We start from the raw sequence: 23,598 nt of genomic DNA, 5'->3' as shown, positions 1-23,598 counted from the left end.
CTTTGCCCGCCTGTCTTTTCCTCGCTGACTTGGCCTCACCCCCCCCCACCCCCTGCCCCCCATCACCCCCTCACCCCCCACCTCTTTCGACCACTCTCCTCCCCCCCTCCTCACCCCTCCAGCACCTTCATCAACCCCCCCCCCCCCCCCCCCCCAAGCACAAACAAACACCTCACACTCAACGTGCTTTTTGAGAACCGTTCTCTCTTTCTCCGGGAGGGAGGCTTCTTTCAAACAGCAGTTGGGACTGTTCTTTGTTGTTGTTTTTACTTTCTTTCTTTCTTTCTTTCTTTCTTTTTGTTGTTTGTTTTTTTGGTTCTTGTTTTGCTTGTTTGTCTGTTGTCTACATGGAGTGCGTTCTCCCTCCTCCCATCCCGCCTCGCGTCCCGCCGCCGCCGCCGCCGCCACCACCCCCGCCGCTGCCGCTGTAAATGCTTTTGTCGGCCAGGCGCTGTTCCCTCTCGCGCTCTCTCTCCCGCTCTCTCTCCTTCTCGCGCTCCTTGCGGTGGCGGTAGCCCTCCATGGCCAGGTCCCGCAGGTCGCTCATGTCGGTGCGGGCCGCGTGCTTCATCCAGGGCGTCACCAGCACCGCGTGGATGTCCGGCCTCAGGCGGAACTCGAAGGTGAACAGGCGCATCACCAACTCTAGTTCAGGGCAGAAACAAAAAAGGGGGAAGGATTTCAATGGACAGGGTGGACAGGGGCATCACCAACTTTGATTCAGTACGGAAACCAAGGGTGGGGGGGGGGGAGAGGGGGGGGGAGCTCAAAGGGCAGGGTGAACAGGACAGGCACATGACCAACTCTTGTTCCATGCACAAACAAATGGGGGCGGGAGTTCAAATGACAGGGTTTACAGTCACATCACCATCTTCAATGCAGAAACAAATGGGGAGTTCAAAAAGACAGGGTAAACATACACATCACCAACTTCAATTCAGTGCAGAAACAAAAGGAAGGGGGTGGGGGGGAGGGCGGTGGCGGGGTGGGGGGGTAGGGGTGGGGGGGCAGGGGGGTGTTGTTCAAAGGACAGGGTTAACAGGACAAGCATCACCAACCCTAGTTAAGTGAGGTAACAAAAGGAAGGGGGCGGGGGGTGGGGGGGGGGGTTCAAACGATAGGGTTAACATGACAAGCATCACCAACTCTAGTTAAGTGAGGTAACAAAAGGAAGGGGGCGGGGGTGGGGGGGGGGGTTCAAACGATAGGGTTAACAGGACAAGCATCACCAACTCTAGTTCAGTGCGGTAACAAAAGGAAGGGGGGGGGGGGAGGTTCAAAGGATAGGGTTAACAGGACAAGCATCAACCAACTCTAGTTCAGTGCGGTAACAAAAGGCGGATCGTTCAAAGGACAGGCGGAACGGGCGCATCACAAACTTTATTTCAGTGCAGAAACAAAAAGGGAGTTCATTAGACAGGGTGAGCAGGCACACCACCAACTTAACTTCAATGTGGGGGGAGGGGGGGTCAAAGAACAGGCGGAACAGGACAGTCATCACCAACTCTTGTTCAGTGTGGGAAAAAAGGAGTGGGTGCGGGAGGGGGGGGAGGAGGGGGGGAGAGGTGGCGAGGGGGGGGGGGGGAGGGGGGGGTAAAGGACAAGGAGAACAGGACAGTCATCACCATCTCTTGTTCAGTGTGGGGGAAAAAAAGGGGGGGGGGGGGGCGTCAAAAAACAGGACAGTCATCACCATCTCTTGTTCAGTGTGGGGGAAAAAAAGGGGGGGGGGGCGTCAAAAAACAGGACAGTCATCACCATCTCTTGTTCAGTGTGGGGAAAAAAAAGGGGGGGTGGGGCGTCATAGGACAAGGAGAACAGGACAGTCATCACCAACTCTTGTTCAGTGTGGAGGAAAAAAAAAGGGGGGGGGGCGACATAGGACAAGGAGAACACGACAGTCATCACCAACTCTTGTTCAGTGTGGGGAAAAAAAAGGGGGGGGGGGGCGTCAAAGAACACGACAGTCATCACCAACTCTTGTTCAGTGTGGAGAAAAAAAGGGGGGGGGGCGTCATAGGACAAGGAGAACAGGACAGTCATCACCATCTCTTGTTCAGTGTGGGGGAAAAAAAGGGGGGGGGGGGGGGGCGTCAAAGAACACGACAGTCATCACCAACTCTTGTTCAGTGTGGGGAAAAAAAAAGGGGGGGGGGGGGGGCGTCATAGGACAAGGAGAACACGACAGTCATCACCATCTCTTGTTCAGTGTGGGGAAAAAAAGGGGGTGGGGGGGGGGGCGTCAAAGAACACGACAGTCATCACCAACTCTTGTTCAGTGTGGGGAAAAAAAAAGGGGGGGGGGGGGGGGCGTCATAGGACAAGGAGAACACGACAGTCATCACCATCTCTTGTTCAGTGTGGGGAAAAAAAGGGGGGGGGGGGCGTCAAAGAACACGACAGTCATCACCAACTCTTGTTCAGTGTGGGGGAAAAAAAAAAGGGGGGGGGGGGGGCGTCATAGGACAAGGAGAACAGGACAGTCATCACCATCTCTAGTTCAGTGCGGGGAAAAAAAACAAAAGCAGGTGTTCAAAGGACAGGATGAACACAACAGGCATCATCAACTCTAGTTCAGAGCAGAAACAAAAAGGGGGAGTTTGAAGGGCAGGGCGAGCATGCCACATCACACCCAACCCACCCACCACAAGCACACACTCATCCTACCCTACTCCCAAGCACTCCACATTCCTCCTCGCAACACACCCCACTATTACCCTCCCATCACCCTTCCCACACATCCACCCATGAAATGAAATCAAAATGCATGAGAAGATCAACCGACTCATCTTGCACGTCCAGAAAAAAAACTTCCTTGTATTTCACAAAGCATCAAACAAATAAACAGAAAACAGATGAGAAGAGCACTCATTCAAGATGCTCATCATCAGGGGTGATTTTCTTGTACTTTCTCATAAAAAAGATACATATATATATATATATATGCATTTTCTCAAAACAAAAAAACTACAACAACAACAAAAAAACACGTGTGGAGATCCACTTAATCCCTCACCTCACTCATCCAGGGTAAGTTTCTTGCATTTTCTCAAACAAAAAACTACAACAACAACAACAACACGTGAGGAGCAAGTCCATTCACTCCCTCACCTCGTTCATCCGGGGTGACTTTCTTGTACTTCCTCCAGGGGAATTCCAGCCGTCGCTGTTCGTCCAGCACACCGGCGTTCCCCCGGCTCTCGTCGAAAGGCATCTTGCCGGTGATGAAGATGTAGAGGATGACGCCAATGGCCCACGTGTCCGCCTTCTTGGGGTCGTACGGCTCGCCCTTCAGGATCTCAGGGGCAGCATAGGACTTGGAGCCACAGTACGTCCTGGTTAGGGAACAGGGGACGGGTTGGGGGGGTTGGGGGGGGGGGAGAGGTAAAGACAACAGAAAATGGTTACTGGCATTTGGGGGCAATTGAGTTTATATATCCTTTGTGTCTAGCTAGGGCTCGGCACGGCAGGTGAAGGCAAGGGCCCAGTCCTCTCTCTCCTTCCCGCTGTTTTAATTAACCTTCCCGAAATGACTGAAGGCAGGTACCTCATTCACTCCTGTATTATCCACTGTGTCTAGGGCTTGGTGCAGTAGGACGGAAAGGGCCAAATCCTCTCTCTCCTTCACACTGTTTTAACCTTAATAAACTGAAGTCAGGTACATCATTCACTCCTGTACCATCTATCCGCTGTGTCTAGGGCTCGTTGCAGCAAGAAGGCAAGGGCCAAATCCTCTCTCTCCTTCCCGCTGTTTTAACCTGAATAAACTGAAGTCAGGTACTCCATTCACTCCTGTATCATCTATCCCGTGTGTCTAGGGGTCGGTGCTGCAGGAAAGCAAGGTGTAGTCTTCTCTTTCCTTCCCGCTGTTTTAATCAACCTTCTCGAAATGACTGAAGTCAGGTACCTCATTCACTCCTGTATCATCTATCCGCTGTGTCTAGGGCTCGGTGCGGCAGGAAGGCAATGGTCCAATCCTTTATCTCCTTCCCGCTGTTTTAACCTTAATAAACTGAAGTCAGGTACCTCATTCACTCCTGTATCATCTATCTCCTGTGTCTAGGGGTCAGTGCTGCAGGAAGGCAATGGCCAAATCCTCTCTCACCTTCCCGCTGTTTTAACCTTAATAAACTGAAGTCAGGTACCTCATTCACTCCTGTATCATCTATCCGCTGTGTCTAGGGCTCGGTGCTGCAGGAAAGCAAGGTGTAGTCCTCTCTCTCCTTCCCGCTGTTTTAATCAACCTTCTCGAAATGACTGAAGTCAGGTACCTCAGGTCTAGGGCTCAGTGCGGCAGGAAGGCAATGGTCCAAATCCTCTCTCTCCTTCCCGCTGTTTTAACCTTTATGAACTGAAGTCAGGTACCTCATTCACTCCTGTATCATCTATCCGCTGTGTCTAGGGGTCGGTGCTGCAGGAAAGCAATGTGTAGTCCTCTCTCTCCTTCCCGCTGTTTTAATGTTTTAATGTTTTAATCAACCTTCTCGAGATGACTGACGTCAGGTACCTCATTCACTCGTGTATCATCTATCCCCTGTGTCTAGGGCTCGGTGCGGCAGGAAGGCAATGGCCAAATCCTCTCTCTCCTTCCCGCTGTTTTGACCTTCCCGAACTGAATGAAGTCGAGTTCCTCATTCACCTCTGTGCAGAGTGAGGAACATCAGAATGCCAAAGACGGGCGCAACAGCCGAGTGGTTAAAGCGTTGGACTTTCAATCTGAGGGTCCCGGGTTCGAATCTCGGTGACGGCGCCTGGTGGGTAAAGGGTGGAGATTTTTCCGATCTCCCAAGTCAACATATGTGCAGACCTGCCAGTGCCTGAACCCCCTTCGTGTGCATACGCAAGCAGAGGATCAAATACGCACGTTAAAGATCCTGTAATCCATGTCAGCGTTCGGTGGGTTATGGAAACAAGAACATACCCAGCATACACCCCCCTGAAAGCGGAGTATGGCTGCCTACATGGCGGGGTAAAAACGGTCATACACGTAAAAGCCCACTCGTGTACATACGAGCGAACGTGGGAGTTGCAGCCCACGAACGCAGAAGAAGAAGAAGAAGAAGAATGCCAAAGGACACAACAGCAGGCCAAAATGGGGGCCTTGAACTCTACATTACTGATAGATTCTGCCACAGCACGCCCTCTGGTAGGGAAGAAAAGAAAGGACGAACAATAATTCCAGGAGGAGGAGGAGCAAAGTCTGGGAGGAAGAGAACCACACGGGTGGGAGTGGCGGTGGGGGTGAAGTTGAGGAGAATGTACGTGAAGGGTAGGTAACTAATTCTGAAGATGAAGCTGAATGAGGAGGACGAGGGCGACGATGACAACGATAAATGAGACAAGAGAGAAGAAAAGAAACAGACAAAACGTACGAGAGAGAGAAAGGGGAGGGAGGGAGAGAAAGAGAGAGAAGGGATAGGGGAGGGAGAGAAAGAGAGAGAGAGGGAGAGGGCAGTTGACGTCAGATAATGTTGATTTAACGACGACTACATATGCAGCATGTATGTAGACCAAGGCCAAGACCACTCCCCTCCCCACCCCACCCCCTACTCCTCCCCTTTACCCCCTTGGAACGCCAGATGTACTTCCAGACAGACACCTAGGATTCACCAACCTCGAATAATGCAACAAAACCTTCACCTTCATAAAGCCAAGACCCCAAACCCTGAACAACCTGATCTTATCGAGGGTTCCTAAAGCCAAAGGCTTGTTTGAACGGAACTCTGACCTACCTGACCCTCCCACTCTACTCACCTGCTGAGGTCCAGAAGGCAGTCTCCCTTGACGAAGCCAAAGTCGCAGATCTTGATGTGGAAATTCCGATCGAGCAGAAGGTTCTCCAGCTTCAAGTCACGGTGGGTGATATTTTGGTCGTGCAGGTAGCGGGCTGCGTCACACACCTGCGCGCGCGCACACACACACACACACACGGACACACACACAAACACAAGATATGTTAGATATGAATGTGTTCGCCCCAGTTTTTATTTCTCTATTCTTAATGTCCTCAATTCTGGGTCTTATTTAAACGATGTGTGTGTGTGTGTGTGTGTGTGTGTGTGTGTGTGTGTGTGTGTGTGTGTGTGTGTGTGTGTGTGGGTGGGTGAAATCACGAAGTGTAATCCACAATTTTAAATCAAGAATCGTCATGACCACAACACGAACAATATCATGAACATGAACCGACAATTGTCGACTCAAAGCGTCATGCTTTTTTTGTTTTAGATTTTGTTTGGTTGGAAGAATGCGAAACGGAAAAAGCATAGACTGAATTAATGCATTATTGCAGACGATATTGTGGACCTAGCAAGATGTCTGCATGCACAATAGTATCGCAACTGATCTGTGTCAAAACTGAGTGAAGTAAATCTCCAAATAAGAGTCGGAAACCACTGAAAAATTCGTTACATTTACAAATAGTAAATTCACTTCAAATATACGCGAAAACTGCATTGAAAAATAGCTCCCTGAATTTATGATAATAATTAAAAAAAGAAGAAATAACGCAACAGATACCCACTCAACCTTTTTCTTCTACCCTTTCCCTTTCCCCCAAACTAACCCATGACCTCTTCCTTCCTCAAACTCATACTTCCTTTCCCCACAACCTCCCCCTTCCTTCCCCTCAACATAGGCATTTAACCCTTTCACCGCCAAGCTCACATTTATGCACAGGCGTGGTAGAGGACCCATGTCACTGAAAGGTGACCATTCATTGGTCTGTTATCCATGAGCCTGCTGCTCTTAATGTGAGGTGGTAGGATAGGCCATATTTTCTATACATCGCTAGGGGGAATCCCCAGCTATATCTAGCCACTGTCGTTTCTGTGTTTATACCACAAGGGAATTTTGTACTCTAAATTGACTGGCGGTGAAAGGGTTAAACACTGACATACATGCCCGCTTCAACATGTATTGCTACTTACCCATTCCCCCTTCACTAAAACTCACCCTACACCCACCCTCCAACTCGCCCTTCTCCCTCAAGTGGCCTTGAATAAAACATTCCTCCAATATGACGACAAAAAAAAAGAAAGAAAAAAAAAGGAGAAAAAGAAACCTGATTTGACAGAAAAACGAACAATTTGCAGAGACTCAGGCTTTGACCATCGACAGAAGTGGAGGAACCTGGTGAACTATTATTCGCTGCGGTACCCCAGCAGCTCCTCACAGATCTATGGCAGAAGAAAAAGTAAAAGTGGCAGTTAGTAGTAGTAGAAGAAGAACTGACAGACCTGGAGTAACCTGGTGAACAATTCTTCTGTGCGGTGCCCCCGCTCCCCACCCCCAACAGCTCTTCACAGAATTGTGGGAGGAAGAGGAGGAGAAGCAGCAGCAGAAGAAGAAGAAGGGCCAGAAGGAGAAGGAGGAGAAGAAGGAGAAGCAGCAGCAGCAGAAGAAGAAGGGCCAGAAGGAGAAGGAGGAGGAGAAGGAGAAGAAGCAGCAGCAGAAGAAGAAGGGCCAGAAGGAGAAGGAGGAGAAGGAGGAGAAGGAGAAGAAGCAGCAGCAGAAGAAGGTCAGAAGGAGAAGGAGGAGGAGGAGAAGGAGAAGAAGCAGCAGCAGAAGGAGAAGGTCAGAAGGAGAAGGAGGAGGAGAAGGAGAAGAAGCAGCAGCAAAAGAAGAAGAGTCAGAAGGAGAAGGAGCAGGAGGAGAAGGAGAAGAAGCAGCAGCAGAAGAAGAAGAAGAGCCAAAAGGAGAAGGAGGAGGAGAACTACCTGCCATGTCCAGGACTGGGCGAGGGGCTCGTTGAGGGCGCCCACTTTCTGGATGTAGCGCAGGACGTCGCCGTTCTCCTGGTAGTCCAGCACCATGTAGACGCGGCGCCCATCGTCGAACGTGTCCAGCACGCGCACGATGTTGGGGTGACGCAACCGCGGCCATACGTCCAGCTCACGGGGCAAAAACTTGGTCTGGAAATCGGACGGGGCTCGGTTTCTGGAAGAGAAAAAAAAAGAAGAAAAAAAAAGATGAATAAAACAGAATGAAATAAGAGGTAAATAGATGAGTTTCAGTTTCAGTTTCAGTAGCTGAAGGAGGCGTCACTGCGTTCGGACAAATCCATAATTATACGCTATACTACATCTGCCAAGCAGATGCCTGACCAGCAGCGTAACCCAACGCGCTTAGCCAGGCCTTGAGAAAAAAAAAAGGGGGGTGAATAAATACATAAAAAAAAGAACCACTAATGATAATAATAATATGTATAAGGTGCAAAAACTTGATGAAGTCAACTATAAGCGTACATAAATAAATAAATGCATAAATAAATAATAATAATTTTTTTTTAAATAGATGAGATACATATATATTAAAAATATAACAATAATAGTAAAAACATTATAAGTTTTTTTTTTAAATGAAATAACCTTTTTAAATCCGGACGGAGAGTGAGTGAGGCAGGAGTTGAGAAAGGGCATTGTATTGGGTTTGGTTTACATATGTTCTTTGTTTCTTTGTTTGCATGGGTGTTTATTTATGATAATAATTAAATGTGTATTACTTTGTACTGTTCTGCAGTGTGTTGCACTGTTTTTTCATTGCTCCCTACTGGTTTGGATGACAGCTGTGCTCGCCTGCACTGGTGGTCATCATCACTACACACTGCATTGCTTCATTGTTCTGTATATTATCATTACTGTTTGATGTTCGTCCATCATTGTCGACTGAGAGACTCAGCATCTTTTAACTCTCTCCATACGAACGGCGAAAGAGACGACGTTAACAGCGTTTCACCCCAATTACCATCATCAAAATATTGCAAGCGGAAGGCTCTTATACTGAAGAGGTGAATGTTGACAAAGATACCACAATTCTGACGACGGAAGCTAAAGGTTGGGTCATTCAGACACCCACTGGACATCCGAGGGGTCTGTGTTGAGGAGAAGAGAGGACTGGCCGTACTAAGTGAGTTAATCAGCCCGTTTCAGGCACAGATAAAATCCTGGCAAATGTTGTTTAGACATGTATGGGTACAGTCATGAGTTAGTTAACATGTACCCTACCCCACGCCGCTTGTTCGACGCTCACTCTGAGAGACAGATGCAGTCATGGAGTTAGTTAACATGTTCTCTACCCCACGCTGCACTCTGAAAGATAGATGCAGTCATGGAGTTAGTTAACATGTACCCTACCCCACGCCGCTTGTTCGACGCTCACTCTGAAAGACAGATGCAGTCATGGAGTTAGTTAACATGTTCTCTACCCCACGCCGCTTGTTCGACGCTCACTCTGAAAGACAGATGCAGTCAAGGAGTTAGTTAACATGTACTCTACCCCACGCCGCTTGTTCGACGCTCACTCTGAAAGATAGATGCAGTCATGGAGTTAGTTAACATGTACTCTACCCCACGCCGCTTGTTCGACGCTCACTCTGAAAGATAGATGCAGTCAATGAGTTAGTTAACATGTACTCTACCCCACGCCGCTTGTTCGACGCTCACTCTGAAAGACAGATGCTGTCATGGAGTTAGTTAACATGTTCTCTACCCCACGCTGCACTCTGAAAGATAAATGCAGTCAATGAGTTAGTTAACATGTACTCTACCCCACGCCGCTTGTTCGACGCTCACTCTGAAAGACAGATGCAGTCATGGAGTTAGTTAACATGTACTCTACCCCACGCTGCACTCTGAAAGATAGATGCAGTCAAGGAGTTAGTTAACATGTACTCTACCCCACGCCGCTTGTTCGACGCTCACTCTGAAAGATAGATGCAGTCAATGAGTTAGTTAACATGTACTCTACCCCACGCTGCACTCTGAAAGATAGATGCAGTCATGGAGTTAGTTAACATGTTCTCTACCCCACGCCGCTTGTTCGACGCTCACTCTGAAAGACAGATGCAGTCATGGAGTTAGTTAACATGTACTCTACCCCACGCCGCTTGTTCGACGCTCACTCTGAAAGATAGATGCAGTCATGGAGTTAGTTAACATGTACTCTACCCCACGCTGCACTCTGAAAGATAGATGCAGTCATGGAGTTAGTTAACATGTACCCTACCCCACGCTGCACTCTGAAAGATAGATGCAGTCATGGAGTTAGTTAACATGTTCTCTACCCCACGCCACATGTTCGACGCTCACTCTGAAAGATAAATGCAGTCAATGAGGTAGTTAACATGTACTCTACCAAACGCTTTTCGCTCATCACTAAAAAATCCTTTCTTTTTAAAACCTATCTATGAGCACTCTCAGCTTCCTTGTTCTCCAACACCACCCATGTCGGCTCACTTTGGATGTTTGAAGAGTGGGAAAGAGAGAATGGGGGGCTGGTGGGGAGGCGGGGGGGGGGGGGGGTTGAGTAAGAGTGGTCATGATTTGTAATTTGTAACATTTTTCGATCATGTAAAGCGCCCTGAGCTCTTAGAGAGAAAGGGCGCTATATAAATGCACAGCAGCAGCAGCAGTAGTGGATAAGTCTTTACGATGCGGAACTGCCTCTTTGCGTTTCGTCAACAACAACTTCAACGGCATGTTTGTTCAAGAGCAAATTCCCAAACATAACACCTCTCCGCAACCCACATACACAACTAAGCCAATGCCCCCTATAGTGTTTGTTCGCCGTTTCAAAAACAAAAACCGCTCAGATCTGGTTGTAGTGGAGTGATGGCCTAGATACACAACTAAGCCAGTGCCCCCTATTGTTATAATAAAAAAAAAAAATAAAAAAAAAAGCCAAGCCATCAATCCTTACCTGTCCACGATCTTCACAGCGACCGCCTCCTTGTTGCGGGCCAGCGAGATGGCCAACTTGACCTTGGAGTAGCTTCCGTTGCCCAGCGTCTTGCGGACCAGGTAGTTGTGCTTGGCCAGGATGGCGCGGTAGGTCGGTCGGTACGTCACTGCCCCTCCCCCTCCGCCTCCTGCCCCGCCTTCCGCGCGACACTGAGAACTGCGGCGAGAGCTGATGGGCTCGACCTCGCCCCGCAGTGCCAGTAACTCTTCCTGGATATGGTGGGGGGCGTGGGGGGGGTGGGGGGCAGGGGGGGGGCCGGGGGGGGGGGGAGGAGAGATTGATTAATAAAAAGATAAAAATCATTATTATTAAAATAGCAATAATCATAATTTGTATTTCTATTTGTATTTCTTTTTATCACAACAGATTTCTCTGTGTTAAATTCGGGCTGCTCTCCCCTAGGGAGAGCGCGTCACTATACTACAGCGCCACCCATTTTTTGTTGTTGTTGTTTTTGTTTTTTTTCCCCTGCGTGCAGTTTTATTTGTTTTTTCCTATCGAAGTGGATTTTTCTACAGAATTTTGCCAGGAACAACTCTTTTGTTGCCGTGGGTTCTTTTACGAGCGCTAAGTGCATGCTGCACACGGGACCTCGGTTTATCGTCTCATCCGAATGACTAGCGTCCAGACCACCACTCAAGGTATAGTGGAGGGGGGGAAAATATTGGCGGGTGAGCCGTGATTCGAACCAGCGCGCTCAGATTCTCTCGCTTCCTAGGCGGACGCGTTACCTCAAGGCCAACACTCCACTTAATCATAATAATCTAAAAAAGCGTTTGCGAGCAATGGGATGTGCGCATGGTACCCACAATACACACGTAATGAGATGTTCGTGCGTTTTTGTTGGGTTGTGTGTGTGTGTGTGTGTGTGTGTGTGTGTGTGTGTTGTTTTTTTATAGTCTATCATGATTTTTTTTTTTTTTTTTTGATGAAATGACCTACATTTGACCTCACACACACACACACACACACACACACACATTACGCCAACACGCACGCACATTACACAGGTACATTCACCGATGGCGTAGTAGAAGGGGAGGTTTACTGGTCTTCTTAAGCAACTCTCAGGTTTCGTCTCTCTCTCTCTCTCTCTCTCTCTCTCTTTATCTGTCTCTTACTTTTACTTACTTTTGTTCTGCATTCTTGACTGTTGGCATTCGATCTGGTGAATGTTCTGATGTGTCTACGAGTTGTATGGGGTGTACCTAGCTTTTTTCTTTTTTTTTCTGTTACCCACCCGCGAAGGCAACAAGAAAGAGGGAGACAGACAGACTGAGAGAGAGAGAGAGAGAGAGAGAGAGAAATCGAAATCGATTTTTTATTGAGGGAAAAGGAATAGGCACTTATCGGCCTGTTTTCATCCTACCCTAGTAAAGAAAACGTATAAACTAATCTAGGAAATACAAGAAGACTGAAAAAAGGAGGGAAAAGAACCCCCAAAAACAGAGAGAGAGAGAGAGAGAGAGACAGACAGACAGACAGACAGACAGAGACAGAGAGAGAGAGAGAGAGACAGAGAGAAGACACGGAAGACAGAAATAAAAAATCTAAAAATCTTCCCACACATGGAAGCCGACAGAATTCCAGTGCTGCTCCTCCGAATGACGACTGTAGCCGTGGTGGTGGTGGTTGTGGGTGATCAGTGAGGCCTCTTTTCTACCTGTGGGGTCCTCCTCCGCACCCACAAACTTTCCCTGATCCCCTCCCCTACTACTACTACCTTCCCCACCCTCAGGAGGGGGCAGGCACGGCAGCAGCAGTCGTGGATAAGTCTTTACGATGCGGAGCTGCCTCTTTGCGTTTCGTCAACAACTTCAACGGCATGTTTGTTCAAGAGCAAATTCCCAAACATAACACCTCTCCGCAACCCCACATACACTTCTACGCCAATGCCCCCTATAGGTGGGAGTGCGGGGGGAGGTGGGGTAGAGGATGAGGTATGTGAGTGTATGCATGCCTACACTGTGGGAGCAACAGGATATTGGAACGTATATATATATATATATATATATATATATATATGTGTGTGGGGGGGGGGGGGGGGGGCGCGGGGGGGGGGGTTGGGGGGGGGGAGATATGGGCGTATGTGTGTGTGCTTGTACAAGTAAGTGTTCATCTCTGTGGGGTGTGTTTGTGTGTGTGTGTGTGTGTGCCGTGCAAGCTGCGATACGTAGATTAGAAATGTGTGTGTAGAGGAGGGGGGTAGAGGAGGTGCAAGGTAATGTGTGTGTGTGTGTGTGTGTGTGTGTGTGTGTGTTGGAGCTCATGTACGTTTATATGTATTTGACTGTGCTTTCATATCTGTGAAACTGCATGTTTGGTGCATTTGTTACGCATGTGTGGGTGTATGTGTGAATGTGTGTCTTCATGTTTTACATTTATTCGCTTATTTATCACCATTGTTGTCTTATTTATTTATTTATTTATTATTATCATTTTATTAGTATTATTATTATTACTACTACTACCTTTTTCTATATTATAATTATTATTTATTTATTTATTTATTTATGTCAGCTTATCTATTATTTATTCCCCCGGTTTTTTTTGTTTTTGTTTTTTCTTTTTTCTTTTTTCTCAAGGCCTAACTAAGCGCGTTGGGTTACGCTGCTGGTCAGGCATCTGCTTGGCAGATGTGTGTAGCGTATATGGTTTTGTCCGAACGCAGTGACGCCTCCTTGAGGTACTGAAACTGAAACTGCCCCCTATAGTGTTTGTTCCCTGTTTAAAAAAAAAAAAAAAAAAACCGCTCAGATCTGGTTGTGGTAGAGTGATGGCCTAGAGGTAACGCGTCCGCCTAGGAAGCGAGAGAATCTGAGCGCGCTGGTTCGAATCACGGCTCAGCCGCCGATATTTTCTCCCCCTCCCTCCACTAGACCTTGAGTGGTGGTCTGGGCGCTAGTCATTTGGATGAGACGATAAACCGAGGTCCCGTGTGCAGCATGCCCTTAGCGCACGTAAAAGAACCCACGGCAACAAAAGGGTTGTTCCTGGAAAAATTCTGAAGAGAAATCCACTTCGATGGGAAAAACAAATAAAAGCGCACGCAGGAAAAAGTACAAAAAAAAAAAAAGGGGGGGTGGCGCTGTAGTGTAGCGACGCGCTCTCCCTGGGGAGAGCAGCTCGAATTTCACACAGAGAAATCTGTTGTGATAAAAAGAAATACAAATACAAAAGTAGTGACGGTACGGTTGTTCTCCGTGGGTCTTGTATTATTATTATTATTATTATTATTTATTCTCCAGCAGGGATTCTGTTTCAACTGCATGTGTCGTGAGACGAAGAGAGAGAAAAGAAAGAGAGAGAGGTTGAAGTCGAAGCATGAAACACCACGTCCAACCTACACTCTGAGCCAGTACCTTACTGACTTAGTTTTTATCAGCTGTGTCGTGTCTCGTTGTCAGGTTGGTAAACGATGATGACGAAAGGTATGATGATGTTCTTTCTTCTTCTTCTTCTTTTTGTAGCATTTTAGAATCTGATATAATGCTTAGGTATTTACAAAGATATTCAAAAAGATTTCTTCACGTTTTGCTGTGTCATCCCTGATTTGATTCCGCGTGTGTGTGTGTGTGTGTGTGTGTGCATGCGCAAAAAAAAAATAAAAGGGGTGGTGGTGGAGGGGTTGGCTGACGCACACTCTCTTTTACTGTCTGTGCGTGTCGCTGTATCAAAACTGATATGAGAAGCAGTCAGAATAGATCTGCTCGGTGTGCTGATAATAATTCATACTCGATCTAAACGATGAGGCTTTTTAGAGCATCCTTTCGAAAGATTTGTTTTGTTGTTTTTGTTTTGTTTGGGGTTTTCCCCCCCCTAATCCCAATCACAATATTAGCTAAGACTTGACTTCAGCTGCCGACGTGAAAGACACTATAGAATCCTGTTTCCTTCTTATTCTTATTGTATCATAGTTTTATGGAACATTTAGTCACTCGCATTCACGATTTCGAGGTGGATACTACAGTGAGGGCCGTTTTGCAGCAAATGTTGTTTTGGGGGTTTTTTTGTTGTTGGTTTTGTGTGTGTGTGTGTGTGTGTGTGTGTGTGTGTGTGTGTGTGTGTGTGTTTAATAGCCTTTCATATTTCTTACAGGTCTACGGGTTTTACATCCTGGACAAATTAGTAGAAGAAAACCCATTTTTAGTTAAGCATTTGCTGCTAGTCATCTCATCCTCTCTTCAGAATGCCTCTTCTTTCTCTCTCTGTGTGTGTGTGTGTGTGTGTGTGTGTGTGTGTGTGTGTGTGTGTGTTTAATAGCTTTCCATATTTCTTACAGGTCTACGGGTTTTACATCCTGGACAAATTAGTAGAAGAAAACCCATTTTTAGTTAAGCATTTGCTGCTAGTCATCTCATCCTCTCTTCAGAATGCCTTTTCTTTCTGTGTGTGTGTGTGTGTGTGTGTGTGTGTGTGTGTGTGTGTGTGTGCGTGCGCGAGCGCGCGTGTGTGAGTGGTTGTTTATGTGTAGGGGGTGGGGGTGGGGGGTGGGGGGAGGAGTGGGGATATGGAAGAAAGTGGGTGGGCGGTGGGGGCTGGAACAAATAAGTATCATTTCCGAGATAAAAAAAAAAAAAGAAGAAAGTTATATTTAGATGATATTCTTTGATTAACATGTACTTGGTGATGGCAATTTAGACAGGATGTTTCTCTTCTTCGGCTGCTTCCTGATTTGTTTTTTTTTAGAAGAAATCTAATATGTGGACAGCAATTGCGATGTTTTAATATTTAGTTACTGTGTGTGTGTGTGTGTGTGTGTGTGTGTGTGTGTGTGTGTGTGTGTGTGTGTGTGTGTGTGTGCGTGCGTGTGTGTGTGTAAGCTTTATATATATATATATATATATATATATATATATATATATTTAATCACTCAAACCCACGCCCATTTACACTATAAAAATGACATCATGACCAGTGTTTTAAAAAAAAAATCCTTAAATCTTCCACTGAGAATCTTGAGGTCCGCTCAACCCAGGCATGCAGCCTGTTGTGCAAATGACCAGTGTTTGTAAAGCGCTTAAAGCTTAACTCACTCAGTACGGCCAGTCCTCTCTTCTCCTCTACACAGACCCCTCGGATGTCCAGTGGGTGTCTGAATGACCCAACCTTTAGCTTCCGTCGTCAGAATTGTGGTATTCTTTGTCAACATTCACCTCTTCAGTATAAGAGCCTTCCACTTGCAATATTTTGATGGTGGTAATTGGGGTGAAATGCTGTTAACGTCGTCTCTTTCGCCGTTCGTATGGAGAGAGTTAAAGTCTCTGACCAAGGATAGGCGCTATGTAAGTATCCACATCATGCATTTATTAACTCGCCATCATTCATTTATACAATAGCGAATAGACCAGACAAGTGAACGATAATATGGAGAAAAAAAAAATCACCAACTAGCTGCTTAGCCTATATATGTGTATCACTTACGTTGTTGTGTGTGTGTGAGTGTGTTTGTGTGTGTCAAAATGTCGATAGTGGGCGTGGAATGAAAGAAGAAGAAAATAATCATATCTCTTAGACATGGAAGACCTCAGAGCCCATGATTCGTTTACTCTGATGTGATAAGTTTCAATTCCATGCAATGTTTGACACTTCTCGCCCTCCTACCTGCAATGTGGGACGGCCATCTTCAGCCATGCCAAGTCGTGGCCGCTTTGCCGGAAACATAAATCTGGAGATTGACTGCTCCACCTCCAGTCCTGATGTCTTCCTTAGGTCCCCGTGTTTGGCCTGATTTTGCTTTCAAGTGTAATTTGGGCTGCCAATGCAGACGGTAGATAGAAATTGCCTTGTGTGCTGTTTACGCCACTGTTGTATCTCTGACGATTGGATCCAGACGTCATTACGACTTGATAACGTCATCAAGCTGACGCGATCCATCATGGTGACAAACATCCTTTTTTTCGAAAATTCTGCTCTGCGAAAGAGTAGCCAGAGAAACAGCCCCAGCATGTGAGGTTAGCTGGAGCAGAGTGACATGTAGTCACTCGGATTCATTGTCAGATTGGCAGTGCTCTGATTTATGAAGGGACAATAATTCTTGAGAACGTGTAAACGACGAGGTTTCAAGCGAGAATCAGCCCTTGCAAATCTGCGTCAGGCTACGAAGATTTTATTAGGTAAGACATGACAAACAGATATGAGGAGTTTTTCTACACCGACGATGAGGTCTTTCTCAGCAAGCACAATTACACCATCAACAGAAGACTCGGAGAGGGGAGTTACGCGAAAGTCAAACGTGCCTTCAGTGAAAAAATTCAAAAACAGGTGGCGCTGAAAATTATAAACCGTCGAAAAGCACCAAAAGACTATATAGAGAAATTTTTGCCCAGAGAGCTACAGATTTTGCAACGTGTAGACCATCCGAACGTCGCGAAGATGTATGAAATTCTAGAACATGAGTACAAGGTAAAATGCTAGGTGTTCGCATTTGTGCTTCTCCGGTCCTCTGTCCTTCTGTCTTAGTCTCTTTGTTTCTCTGCTTCTCTCTGTCTCTCTGTGTCTCTCTCTGTGTCTCTTACCCCCCCTCTCTCTCTCTCTCTCTGTCTGCCTCTCTCTCTCTCTCTCGGTCTGTCGTCATTTATTACTCTTGTTTTGTTACGCGAAGTAAGTATGAATCGTGTTTCAGTTGCTTCTACATCAAAACTGCACATGATACAGAGTTGGAGTTATTGTCTACAGTCTTGGATGATAAGGATAATTACTAGACAGCAAAAACTACCACAACAACATTTGGTTTAAACGTTTTCACTTGGGGGGTGGGTGGGGGGAAGGCCTGGGGGGGGGGGGAGAGAAGAAAGACTAAACAGAGCGTTCAATATACAAACCATTGAAAGAAAAAGAAAAAAAGGGGGGAGGGAGGGGGGGGGATAAAACAAGCTTGAGCTCATATCATGCTCTTTCATATAAAACATACTATCATCAATCGTAGTGGTGGAAAGATACTCTGAACGCTTTCTCTTTTAATTGAGACCAAAAGGGATTCAACATCAGTTTCAGTTTCAGTTTCAGTTTCTCAAGGAGGCGTCACTGCGTTCGGACCATCAACATGACCTAACGCGCTTGGTCACGCCTTGAGTACATGCATATGCTTATATGTTTGTTTGTGCACCTGTCAAGAGTAGATTTTTTATACAGAATTTTGCCAGATGACAACACTCTCGTTGCCATGGGTTCTTTTTCAGTGCGCGAAGTGTACTGCACACGGGACCTCGGGTTATCGTCTCATCCAAATGACTAGAAGCTCAGTTTCTTACACAGAATTTTGCCAGAGGACAACACTCTCGTTGCCATGGGTTCTTTTTCAGTGCGTGAAGTGTATTGCACTTGCGACCTCGGTTTATCGTCTCATCCAAATGACTAGAAGCTCAGTTTGATTTTCCAGTCAAACTTGGGAGAAAGGATGAGTACGGGATTCGAACCAAGACCCTCACGGATTAACTGTATTGGCAGATAAGCGTCTTAATCATATTGCTACCTTTCTCCTTCAACATCAAACTGCCGATGTCGAGCACTTCCCGATAACTTGTACACCGGTGAGAAGGCTGCTTGAGGCACAGAGAACCCAATAATGCCCCCGCCCGTTTAGAGAAAGTTTTCTGATCTCAACAGTACTTTCGGTATGTTACACACTTGGTCAAATTCAACATCTTCCGATTTAGTTTTCCAATGCCAAAAGCATGAATGTTGCTGTATACCACACACACACACACACACACACACACACACACACACACACACACACAGATTTTAATCTTCGTTCAGCACTAAAGCTCTCTAGACGAGGGTTCAAAATATCATCCAAACTTATATTTACGCACGAATAGTACTCTCTCTCTCTCTCTCTCTCTCTCTCTCTCTCTCTCTCTCTCACACACACACACACACACACACACACACACACACACACACACACACTGAAATCTAATACCATCAGATCATCTTGAAATCATCAGTTGGGCAGTTATCTTTTTTCCTAATATTCATAGCTTCTGCGATGAATTCAGCGATCCTCTGTATTACTATTTCGCTGCTGTGAATTACGATTTCGCTGCTATTAGATCGCAGATTCTCAACATTGTAATTACTTGGGCAGTCTTTGAGTGCGTTGATTCCATGGTCGTTTTTTTACGTAGACAGAGCACTAGAACAGAAAATGAGAGAGCGAGCGAGCGAGAGAGAAAGAGAAAGAGACTTATGTTACGCGATGCAGTGCTATATACTGTGCTGTATAGATTTATATCGCGCTGGAATACGCGGGCCACGGAGACTTACTGGACTACATCAAGCTGAACGGAATGCTGCCAGATGTTAAGTGTCGAACCATGTTCGGACAGCTGTGTCGGGCCATTACCTACCTGCACAGTCACCACATTGCACACAGGTGGGATTTCTATCTTCATTTTTTTTTTCTTTCTTTTTTTTTTTTTTCTTTTTTTTTTTTTTTTTTTTTTTTTTTTTTTTTTTTTTTTTCGTTCTATGGTACATGGTATATGTGAGTCCATCTGTGACTTCCTTTTCTGTTAGTTCTTTTTCTGTTTGGGTGTTTTTTTGTGTATGCGGTGTTGTTGTTTTTTTCAGTAAAATTGGAGATAACCTGCCTTCATAGTTTATAATGCATTGCACAGGTACAACAAATAATGTTCTTGAACATATCATTTTTTTTTTTAATTGTAGCACAGAGACCTTCCTCTAGTGATCAAAGTAATAGAGGCAGAACAATAAGTACCCTTGAACATGTGTGTGTGTGTGTGTGTGTGTGTGTGTGTGTTTCGAGCACAGAGACCTCGTATGACCAGAGCAATAAACAAGAAATATATTCTTGAACATGTGACTTCGCTTACACTTCTAACTATAATGACAACCGTCACATACTTTGTTATAATGTACATGTATCAGGACCGAATTTTATATAAGATCCTCTTGTTGTCCTGTTCTCGCAGAGAAGCCAACTGTTACGATTTCGCCGTAGATTGATACGCTTGATCGCAGTTTGTTCCGACGTTACGCCAACGTCAAAATTGTTCCGATCTGTTCATTGTCGACCACATAGCATGGTCACATACTTTCCTGTCGTAACATTAATTTAAGGAGGAAGACCTACCCAGATTTTGGTACCCAAATTGTAAAGCCATTATCTCTAAAAGTTTGTGTGTGTTTTTTTCACGCATGTGTTGACTTCAGACATCATATTTTCAATCAATGTTATCCTATTACTTTGAAATTTGGCATGCAGACAGAAAGGGCCAATACCAATGGTTCAGTAAATTTGAGTAATTCTACTTTTTTTTTTCTTTTTTTTTTAATTAGTGATAAGTGTGACTGTCCATAAAAAATTTTTATCAAAAATCGGGGCGGAAGATGTGGACTGAACTTTGAGAGTAGAGAGAGAGAGAGAGATATTACTACCAACCATTTTTTACTGTGTTGATAAGCATGTACATAAAATAGGAATTACTCCTTGTATAAACCCTCTTCAGAGGAGTGTACCAAAGTCGGTAGGGATTTTTCTTCATTTTCCCCAACATTTTAAGATAATTATTTATTTTCTCTATTTTCATGAATCACAGACCTGTCAAAAACTTTGCGTGGAAAACGTAATGTATTTGGCATGTTCTTGCCAAGTTTCATGGCGATTGGACCATTAGAAACAAAACACAGGGCTTTACAATTTGGGTACCAAAATCTGGGTAGGTCTTCCCCCTTAACACCATACGCTCAAGACCTATCGATCAGTCAACCTTGGTCGCAAGTGATGATGCTCAGCTAATCGCGTGAGTATTTACATTAAAACGGCATTGCGTGGACCAATCAGCTTAACTCACTCAGTACGGCCAGTCCTCTCTTCTCTACACAGACCCTTCGGATGTCCAGTGGGTGTCTGAATGACCCAACCTTTAGCTTCCGTCGTCAGAATTGTGGTATTCTTTGTCAACATTCACGTCTTCAGTATAAGAGCCTTCTGCTTGCAATATTTTGATGATGGTAATTGGGGTGAAACGCTGTTAACGTCGTCTCTTTCGCCGTTCGTATGGAGAGAGTTAATAAATCGTAGCAGTTACGCCGTGTTACAGGTAGTCCCAAATGTTTATATGCCTTGTAGATAAAAAGTACGTTTGCTGATGTGGTTCGGAGTCCGAGTGTTCCTACCAAATAGCCTGGTTGTTCCTACAAACAACTGATAGGAGTTGACATATCTGTGTTCATCTCTAGAACTGTATTGTCAATGGTTTCTCCAGTCAATGGGAAACCATTTACAGCTTAGTCTTTTGTGAAGGACTATGACTCTCAAACTAGGAGGCAAAATTGCACTGGCTCTTAGTGATGCAGCCTTGTGGGCTAGTTGGCCTTTGGGAACCATCCCAACGCCGACTGTCCTAAAACCCTCTTGGCCGAGAGAGTGGGAATGTAACTTGGGCAAGACACTCTCCACTATAATCAAATTCTAGCCCAAATAGTCGGAACAACAGTTGCCTCCTCTGCTGTTCTGATGGTCATAGTCGGACACGACTGACTATCATATATAAAGTTCATCTCTTAACTCACTCAGTACGGCCAGTCCTCTCTTCTCCTCTACACAGACCCCTCGGATGTCCAGTGGGTGTCTGAATGACCCAACCTTTAGCTTCCGTCGTCAGAATTGTGGTATTCTTTGTCACCATTCACCTCTGCAGTGTAAGAGCCTTCCGCTGGTAACATTTTGATGATGGTTATTGGGGTGAAACGTTGTTAACGTCGTCTCTTTCGCCGTTCGTATAGAGAGAGTTAACTATGTTTGGATTGTGGACATGTTCCAAAGAAAATACTGTTTTAAAACCAACACGCGATGTTAATTCTTTTTTTTTTTTTTTTCTTTTTTTTAAAACCACAGAGACCTCAAGTGCGAGAACCTGTTACTGGACGCCACGAACAACATCAAGGTCACAGACTTTGGCTTCGGCCGCTTCTTCCACGAGCCCACGGACCTGTTCTCCACCTTCTGCGGCAGTCTGGCCTACGCCGCTCCGGAGATCATACAGGGCATCAGCTACTGTGCCGTCCACCACGATGTGTGGGCCATGGGGGTCATCCTCTACATCATGGTCAGTGGTCACTTGGGCGTTAGGGATGGAAGTTGTTGTGGTCAAGGTAATTCAAGGTCTTTGATTAAGTCACGTCAGTGTCTTGTCTTCTGGTCATGGTCAGTCAGTGGGTAGAGAAGCAGTCAGTACTTTCGTTTCTTCTTAGTCGGGTTTGTGTGTGTGTGTGTGTGTGTGTGTGTGTGTGTGTGTGTGTGTGTGTGTGTGTGTGTGCTTGATTTTTTTTTTTGTCACTGCTTAATCGTTATTTTCTGTGTTGGATCAACTACAGGTGTGTAGAACATGTACATCAAACTTGATCAGAAAATAACTACAACAACAACCAGGACAACGCTGATGCAGAGGAGGAGGAGGAGAAAGAAGAAGAAGAACCCAGTACAAAGCCCAACTGACCGCAGAGGTCGTTATCTGGGCTTAAGGGTGGTGTTGATGATTATTATGATGACCACCGTTATTGTAGTTATCATTATGTCATATCATCATCATCATCATCATCATCATCTTTTGTTGTTGTGTCTTAAGGCTTTCCTTTCGTTTCCATCGGACGCACTTTGCATGAATTCACACGCCTTTGATTCCTCGCCTCAGGTGACCTCCGAGATGCCCTTCGACGACTCTGACCCTGCCAAGTTGCTTAAGCAGCAGCTGAAGAACCACGTCTACTTCCACCACAAGTCGCGGATCTCCAGCCTGGTCATGGACCTCATCCAGCACATCCTGGACATCAATGTCCACCGACGCTACACCCTGCCACAGATCACGATCCACCCGTGGTTGACGCCGGACGCGGCAGGCCCAGGATCCTCGGGGGGTCTAACTGACGGACATTCGCACCACCAGCAGTTCCTCTCGTCTCAAGGGCCGAAGAGCGCAGACCACCTGCATTGTCAAGAGAGCAGTGCCTCCAACACCACAGCTGTGGAGCTGAGACGTGCTCCACACGCGGCAGTCGTGCCCAACTCCCAGGATCTGCCGGATGAGGCTGGTGTGATGACTACTGGAGGAGGACCTCCTGGTGGGGAGAAGACGGTGGACGTTGCCAGCAGCAGTGTCCTGGGTATGGGGACGCTGACTAACCTGCGTGGAGCGATCACTCCCGAGCACTATGGAAGCACTGTGATGGAGGATGTGAAGGGGAAGCGCCACATGGGTTCGGGTCATCCTCCTCCTCCTCCTCCTCCTCCTTCTCATCCTCCTCGTGCTCATAATGGCAATGGGAAGAGTAACGAGAGTCGTCCTTCTACTCATGACCATGACCCTGTTATGAATGACGATGTCCTTATTGCTATGGTGTAATGGTGTGGTGGAGTTGGGGGGGTCGGGTTGGGGGGGGGGGGCGAAGATGAGTGTGTGTGGGTGGGTGTTGGTGTCGGGAGGCACGGATGATGTGGGGGGGGGCCGGTGTGGATTCGTTGTGTGTGTGTGTGTGTGTGCGCGCGCGCGCGCATACTGGTGTGCGTTTGTTACCAAATTTATTATGACAGGAGGGCCTTGAAACTAAGCGCTTGAATAAAGTGTGGGTGAGCGAGAAGGGCGAATTGGGAAAGAAAGTAGGTTTCTCCCTACAAATATCATTCTGTCTCATACTTCTTATAAATATCTCTGTCTCATTCTTCTGCCTTCTTATCTTTATTCTGTCCTCCCATCTTCCGTGCTGTGTCAGCGGCATCACTTCCGGGTGTACTCGTTCCAGATCCCTTCCCACCCCCACCCCCACCCCCCCGCCACCCCTCATCCCAAGACAGCCGCTTCCAGTCTCAGCGCTAACACGGTTCCACACACACAG

The 23,598-nt window shown here is 46.3% G+C and overlaps 2 protein-coding genes across 2 annotated transcripts; one reads left to right on the top strand and one right to left on the bottom strand.

The window, feature by feature from the left end:
- Positions 1–343: 343 nt before the first annotated feature.
- LOC143281368 (testis-specific serine/threonine-protein kinase 6-like) lies at positions 344–16,371 on the bottom strand. Its single transcript, XM_076586572.1, has 6 exons — positions 16,342–16,371; positions 10,696–10,946; positions 7,716–7,935; positions 5,755–5,900; positions 3,112–3,335; positions 344–645 (listed from the first exon to the last, which is right to left on the bottom strand). Exons 1-6 carry the CDS (start codon positions 16,369–16,371, stop codon positions 344–346), a joined length of 1,173 nt encoding a protein of 390 aa, XP_076442687.1.
- Positions 16,372–16,860: 489 nt separating this feature from the next.
- LOC143281367 (testis-specific serine/threonine-protein kinase 3-like) lies at positions 16,861–23,108 on the top strand. The gene is made up of 4 exons (XM_076586571.1): positions 16,861–17,142; positions 18,969–19,117; positions 21,605–21,815; positions 22,401–23,108. Exons 1-4 carry the CDS (start codon positions 16,861–16,863, stop codon positions 23,106–23,108), a joined length of 1,350 nt encoding a protein of 449 aa, XP_076442686.1.
- Positions 23,109–23,598: the final 490 nt, after the last annotated feature.

This window comes from Babylonia areolata, chromosome 4, assembly GCF_041734735.1.
Source record: "Babylonia areolata isolate BAREFJ2019XMU chromosome 4, ASM4173473v1, whole genome shotgun sequence".
NCBI classification, from domain to species: domain Eukaryota; kingdom Metazoa; phylum Mollusca; class Gastropoda; order Neogastropoda; family Buccinidae; genus Babylonia; species Babylonia areolata.
Note: the sequence above shows the minus strand (reverse complement) of the source record. Positions and strands in the feature narration are given on the sequence as shown.